This window comes from Gavia stellata, chromosome 16 (assembly GCF_030936135.1).
Source record: "Gavia stellata isolate bGavSte3 chromosome 16, bGavSte3.hap2, whole genome shotgun sequence".
NCBI classification, from domain to species: Eukaryota; Metazoa; Chordata; class Aves; order Gaviiformes; family Gaviidae; genus Gavia; species Gavia stellata.
In genome coordinates, this window is record NC_082609.1 from 7,286,128 (window position 1) to 7,293,612 (window position 7,485).

Consider the following 7,485-nt stretch of genomic DNA (forward strand, 5'->3'; position numbering starts at 1 on the left):
GAGCCTCTGAAGGCACCGCTCCACAGAGATCAGCATTTGTGCAAGCTTCCCATGGGGCTGAGTTGTGCATAGTCATTTGGACTATGTGGGAAAGTTGGATGCAGAGCAATGCCCTGACCTGGCTAAAAAGCTTCTGAGAGTGGATGTAGCTACAACTGGGGGTAGCAGCGGTCACAGCTGACATCTCCAAGTGTATCTACATGGTGCCAAGTAGAGACACCCTATGAATCTCTTGCAACCAGAAGGATTTCAGTGTTTCAGCGTAACAATTTCTTTCCAAACGTCGTGTCGTCTCCCCCCGTAGGCAGCTGTAGAGGACTGCCAGATAGCCGTGACACCACAGGTTAACACCTAATTGAGAGCTGCACTAGCCTTTTTCAATACATTGAGCTCCTTTCTTATCTGAGAGCAGGCTTCTATCCCACTGCAGTAGATGAACTGCTTTTATCATCCACAGGAGATCAAAGTCATGCAATTAATCCTCTCCCATACTCAGGCTCTGTGCCCTGCCTTCCCTCTTCTCCCAGGAGCTGACGGAGTGAAGGGCTCGGCACAGCTTTCCTTGCCAGACTGGCCCAATGTCAGCTCTGCTGGGATAGTTTGAGGAAGCTGTTTACACAAAACATCAGCGGGTTTTTGATGGCTCTGAAAGATCTGGTAATTAATCCTCAGATGAAAGATACAGTCTAGGAAGATGGCAGAAGCAGCTTACTACACTTACTACATTAATAGCGCCGGAGAATGGGTGGAGCCTTTAGATGCAGTGGGATTCATTTTTTTTTAATCCTGCCTTGGTCTGTCTCAGGAACAGATAGTCACCTCCAGAAGGGTGTTTCCTGGCTCAGGCTGTGCAATAGGGCAGCTGTTTATAAGGGGGAAGATTAAAAGCAACTGCTTGGTTCTGCTTAGGGCTTTGAAAGTACCACATTTGTGTCATTCTAAGAGCCATCTGGATGCAAATAGCAGCCCTCAGGTTGAGGGTTTCAATCCTTAGCCTCCCCACACAGTGTATGTGGAAACTGGGACTTTTGCTGCAGAAGGAAGGTGTGACAAAGGCAGCTGTGTGGGCTGTTTATATTGAATATATAACATCCTCTGGGCATTTGGAAGCCTCAAAAACAGATGCTGAGTTGGGTCAGTCTTACCTGTAATGAGGTTAATGGTGAAGAGTCCTTGAGGATTTCCAGTTAGGATGTGAAAAGTCAGTTTTCCCTCTGAGCTAGAGTCTGGATCTAAGGCATCAAGCTGAAGGACAGATGTGTTTGGTGGGGAATTCTCCATCACAGAGGCATAGAAGACAGGTCTGGACATCTGAGGTGGGTTGTCATTGGTATCGGTGACTTCAATATAAATTTCAGTCACAGAAGACAGAGGAGTTGTTCCCAGATCAAGAGCTAGCACTGTCAGCCAGTAGTGAGATGTTCCTTCTCGGTCGAGTGGTCCTATGGTCCGGATGGTGCCTAGAGGAATGACAGAAAGTGCTTGTGAGGGATTTAAGGAACTCAGACCACTTTGTCCTTAATGCCAGACCAGTTTATGTCTTTAGTCTGCTTCCTGGTCTTTGCTGCAGCTATAAACTGTGGCACCAACCTTGTATGGCTGTGAGATTGTGTGGAAGGTGAGGGCTTGCTTGTGCTGAGCGTAATTTGGTACGTAAGTGAAAGGGAAGACCTCGGTATTTTGGGGGAGGACAGATGTTATTTTCCAATATTTTAAGGAGACAAACCCTGCTTGCTTCTCCCCAGATACAGGGATGCACGTTGTACATCCCTGCACAAGCAAGAAAGATGTGAATGCACGGAACTTTGTAAATAGAGAGAATATAGAAATGTCCTATTAGGTCAAAAAGTCAGGCCAAACACAACATGTAGTTTAAGCCTTTAAGGTACACCATTAAACTAAGCTGTCATTACCTGTGTCCTTTTCAATGCGGAAGACGGACAGGCCAGTGCCTTCTCGGAGGAAATACTGAACCTCTCCATCTTTCCCCTTATCGATATCTTTTGCTGTGACCATCATCACTGATGTGCCCTCAGGGCTGTTCTCCTGCACCCAGCCTTTGAAGACAAAGGAGGCAAAGCGTGGTGGGTGCAAGTTCTCGTTGACATCAAGGATGTTCACTTCCAGGTGGCAGAGAGAAGAGTGAGAGAAGGGCTTCCCACCATCACTGACCTGCACGGTTAGATTGTAAGAGTCCTTCTTCTCATAGTCCAGCTCCTTCTCCAACCGGAGTGCCCCGGTCAGCTTATCCACATGAAACATCATCTCCTCGTCATTAATGAGGCTGTACCTCACCTCACCCCCAGAGCCAGCGTCTGGGTCAAAAGCCTCCAGAAACAGGAGAATGGTTCCCACAGGCAGGTCCTCTGGGACCTTCACACTGTTGAGGGCTGGGAGGCATTGTGGGGTGTTGTCATTTACATCCTCCAGTGTCACAATGAGATCCATAACGGAGAACAGCTGGTAGCCTGTTTTGGGCTGGTCCCTAGCTTCTATTTTCAGCACATAGCAAGGCCACAATTCTCTATCCAGGGCACCTGTAACTGTCACTTCTCCAGTGACACTGTTAATGGCAAACTTATCAGTGGGGGTTAGGAGAGAATATTTTATTCTCCCGTTGTCATCTGTATCAGCATCTTCTGCTTTCAGTTGAGCTATTGTTGTCCCTGTTGCTACATGTTCTGGTATTGCCACCCAGTAGGCACCTTGTGGGAATTTAGGAGTGTTATCATTGGTATCCAACACATTCACAGCCAAGAGTTTCCAAGATGATTTTTGTGGTGTGCCAAGGTCGTACACAGTAATGTTAAGAATATAGAAGCTGGTTCGTTCATGATCTAGAGGAGAAAGGACTTGAAGGATACCCAGTTCCAGGTCAATGGTAAAGCAACTGTCATCATTTCCATCTGAGATCACATAGACCAATTTCCCATTAAAACCAGTATCTGGATCAATAGCTGAAAGGTCAGCAATAGTTGAGTTGATGGGAACAGTCTCTATGATATCAATAGATCGTGGAAAGCTGTCATCAAACTTTGGAGCATTATGGTTTATAAGGTGCAAGTTCAGAGATGTTTCATCATCCTGCCCATGGCCTTGAGACTGAGACTCAATGGAGTGTATGATAGTTTCTGTCAGTTGTTTCAAGACTCCTGTTTCCTCACACTGCATTTTGACGGGGAGACCTTGGCTGACCACAGTGATATTTACAGATGTTGGCAAAGCATAGTTCTCTCCATCTGTTGCAGTTATTTTCAAAGAGTAGAAAAGTGGCTGTTCAGAAGGAAGATCTCGCAGAGATATTCTAAGGGATATTACTCCAGAGATGGGATTCAGCTCAAAATGCCGTAACTCATTGCCAGACTTGATTTCGTATTTGATATGCTGCAGCTCATCACTGTCAATTGCAGAGACCGTGGCAACAGGGTTCCCAACAGGAAAATCCCGTGGGATGGAGCCACTGCAGCTTGCCTTCTCAAACACAGGAGCATTGTCATTGACATTGCTCAGCATGAGGGAGACGTACACCTCTGTTTCATGGCGGAAGGGTGAGCCCCAATCTGATGCCCACACTCGCAGATGGTACCATCTCTGCATCAGCTCATAGTCCATTGACTTGGAGGTGGAAATGATGCCAGAATAGGGGTCAATGACAAAGGGAACCGATTTCTGGTTGGCTATGGTGTAGGTGACAAAGCCATTGTCTCCTTCATCTTCATCTGTAGCCCTTACTGTTAAGACACTGGTACCAGGAGGAACATTTTCATCAAAGGCCCCGCGGTATGAAGACTGACTAAAACTTGGAGCGTGATTGTTGCAGTCAGTGATGTCAATGGCAACAGTTGTGGATGTGTGACTATTAACAGTTGTAACTTCAAGATCAAAATGGGACTGCTCCTGGAAGTCCATTGCTCTGACTGTAGTTATCAGTCCAGTGTGAGGATTGATTTTAAAGCTTGTGCTGTCAGGAGTAGGTCTCAAAATGTATTTAAGATTTGGGAAGACTGGTGTGATCTTCACCATAACAACTTGGCTTCCAGCTGGGGAAAATTCACTGAGCTGGACCCGGTACACTTCTTTCTCAAATCTGGCAGAGACATACCTGGAGGGAGGTATATGGATAACTTTAATAGGAGAGAACAGTGGTGGCTTGCTCTTGTCCTTGGCTTGCAGACTGAGGTTGAAACCAAATGGGTAAAGTAGCCAGTTGACCTCTTTGGTTGACACAATCATGAACTCGGTGCTCCCAAAGTAGGATTTGATGGCTTTGAAATGTCTTCCTGGATCTCCATCCACAAAGTCAACCGAATCTATCCCTGCTTCTGAGTCACCACTTTCTACAGACAGAGTTGCATAGAGAAAGTCTTCAGCTGAGTCAGGTGGTGTCACCTTCACCGAGGAGATAGAGGGGGGTTTCCTGGCAGATGGCTCCACTTGGATCATGAGACTTGCCAGGTTCCCAAAGCCATTCCCCTCTGTGATCTTTCTCATTCTGTCCACAGCCAAAACTTGCAGATGGTGTTTGCCTCGATGGGTGCTGTTTAGTTTACCTGTGGTCATAACTGCTCCCGTGGTGGGGTGGACAGTGAATAGGTCGGACTTGGTGTTGAGGGCATAGTAGAACTCGGCGTTCTGCCCAGCGTCAGCGTCTGTGGCACTGAGTGTGCTGATCACCGTTTTCAGAGGAGTGTCTTCTCTGATGGACACTTTGTAGGAGGGGGGTGAAAAGAGAGGTTTCAAGTCATTTCTGTCCAGAATGTGGATCAAGACTTTGGCCCAGGCTTCATAGGCAAAGGTGCTCTCTGTGGCCTTGATTATTAACATATAGCTGTCTTTGACCTCCCGGTTTAAAAGTGCTGTGTTGCTGCTCCTGGTTCTTATTCTCAAGAAGCAGAAATCCCCGATCACGTGCTCCTCTGTTTTAAAGAGACCGGTGTTGTCTCCAGAGGCTATTCTGTATCTGATGTCCCACTCAGGGTCTGTCTTGTAAATACCCATTTTGACGTAGCTCTCCACGTAGGTCTTGGGGGCTGAATTCTCATAGATGGTGGCATTGTAGAAGAAGTGGGTGAAGTGCAGAGGGGAAGTGTTGCCTTTCTCACAGCTTGCCTTGCGGACCACACAGTGCATCAGGAAAACAGCAAAACTCAGGAAGTGCCTCTTGATAGTGACTTCCATGGTGTGGTGTCTCCTTGGGTCCTGCAGGGATTAAAGGAAGAACATTGGTAATTTTTATTAAGGCCAGTATGTTAGGGGAAAAGTCCCCATGAGCTCAGCCTCACCTCCCTGCTCTCGATACCCTGACCTTTGGTGATGTGATTGTTAGCTCAGCTCTTCTTCCCTTCTGTCCCAGTGAGAGGCCTGTCCTCCCACATCCCTGTACTGGCTTAGGCCTGTTCATGTTCTCTCCTTCAGTTTTTGCCCTTGTAGAACACAAAATGTGAAAAACCAAAATGCTCTGATCAGGCTGACTTCTTATTCTGCGAACGCTCTCTCCCTCCCTTCATTCTGCCCTCTCCCTAGTCAAACAGCATATTTGAAGTCCCCACCCCCAATCCAAACCTCACTTGTGTTTTGTTTCTCCATCCTCCCTTCTCCATCCTAATTTCTCTCTCCACACCGGTTCTTGCAAAATATTTTTGAGAGTCAATAACAAACTGTGACTTGATGTCTCTCCCCATGGCTTGTCTTCCCTTTCCTCTCCCCCTCCTACAGCAACCTGTTGTCCTTCCCCGGCAGACATGCCCTGCTGTGCTGTGCAAATTCCTTCTGAACGGCCAGCTCTACTGTTTTTTGACGGCTTTAGCTCAGGTCCTAGTCAAGTTTTATCTCAGTTTTCACAAAGTTCTAATTCACAAGTCTGACCCTGGCTGCTTCCTCTGCATTGCTTGAAAGAGCAGATTTCTAGCAAGACACTTTGACCATGTCACCTTCAGCCATTGAGTAATCTCTCCGGTTCCTCCCTTCTCACGGCAAAGCCCCAGGGTCAGGATTCCTGTGGAGGATCTGCCATCCATGACCATCCGCCATCAACTTCCTTCTCTAACGACTCCTAAACATCTGTGGCTCCATGATTTATCTCTGTGAACATGGTGTATCAAAGACGGAACTGGGGAGCACATGCGTGATTAACAAGGATGTAACTTTATTAGCGAGCTTTGCAGAGCTTGTTAAAGGATCAAGGCCTGTTCTTTTCAAAAGCTAAGTGTGTGCTGCTGTGTGTGCATTTAGGGGTTGAAACCAGGGATAAGCTAAATATAGGTGCATATATTTCCCCTAGATATCCCAGGAGATCTTTATCTAGAACTGTTTCTTCCTCTTTTAAATTTAAATTATATATCAAGTACCTGCCAGTCATTTGGCACATTCCTAACTTAAACAGGGAAGACTTGTTTTTCCAGACACTTTTTCAGGACTCATCTCTTTAAAAGCCAGAACTAGTTCAATTTATAAGTCAAGTCAAATGTTAGGAACAAATTATCGGAGCCTAACTAACAATGTGTGTTATATTCTCTCACTGAGATAGCTAATTACCGATAAATACAAAGTTGTAAATTTGATACTTCCTTCAAATCCCTTTTTCCTTGGTAAACAGATGCCAGTCATCCAGCAATCTCCCTGCTGTGGTCATTCCTTTTTGAAACAAATAGTCTGAAGCTGAATTGCAGCCTATGTCACTAGGAAGTGAAACAACCAGAATTTGCAGAGAAGCCAACACAATTTGGATTTACCATAACTGACAGAATTTAGACTCTTTTTTTGATGACATCATTTCACTTGTAGGAAATACAACATAGTTACAAATGCACAGCAAATGAACGAAAATCTTGGCGGAGAGGGCTAAGAGATCCAGAAAGGCATATGGTTCCTTCTGAGAAGTTGAAAACTATGTTCTTAAAAGCTCTGCTTGTTACTTAACAGTGCTTAAGAGTTCTGCAGCATGTAGGGACTTGCCTAGAGCTGCTCCCTTCCAACATTTTCAACTGCTGAACCTGGAAAGAAGATCTATGCATGCTGTGTGCGCGTGTGTCTCTTAGGACTGCGGAGCAGGAAAAGTCACATACAATTCAGAGTAGAATAAGACAGCAGAATAAAACAGCAACAAAAACCAGTGCTATTCCATGAACAGCAGAATTAATGAAGCCGATCGCTTTGTATCTGGGCTAATTGACTTTTTAATTGAATTGGACTGAAATGGCAACGTGAACTCATCTCTTATAAGACATCAGAGAACCCACAAGGCAGAGACGTTATGAACTCCACAACCACAAGAAAAGCTGGAGCTAGAGCACATGCCTTCTCGGGCACCAGCAATTCAATATGGGAGGGTAACCTTGAGCAAGGAGTGGGTTTTCTGGCGTTTAGCAAGATGCAAAATTTCTTCTGAATCTCTCCTGGAATGTCCTTAACCTCAGTCTTGCCTGTAGATTTCCTGACATCTAAGAAGGGCTTCACTTACGTTGGTGTTTTTTCCTCTGTGGGGGC

The 7,485-nt window shown here is 45.8% G+C and overlaps 1 protein-coding gene across 1 annotated transcript in view; it reads right to left on the minus strand.

Annotated features, from left to right (window-relative positions):
* FAT2 (FAT atypical cadherin 2) overlaps positions 1–5,178 on the minus strand; it is a 46,261-nt gene extending 41,083 nt beyond the window's left edge. Inside the window, exons 1-2 of the mRNA XM_059825385.1 lie at positions 1,914–5,178; positions 1,146–1,460 (exon numbers count right to left, since the gene is read on the minus strand). Coding sequence (XP_059681368.1) covers positions 1,146–1,460; positions 1,914–5,178 — 3,580 coding nt within the window. The remainder of the gene's footprint in view (positions 1–1,145; positions 1,461–1,913) is intronic.
* Positions 5,179–7,485: the final 2,307 nt, after the last annotated feature.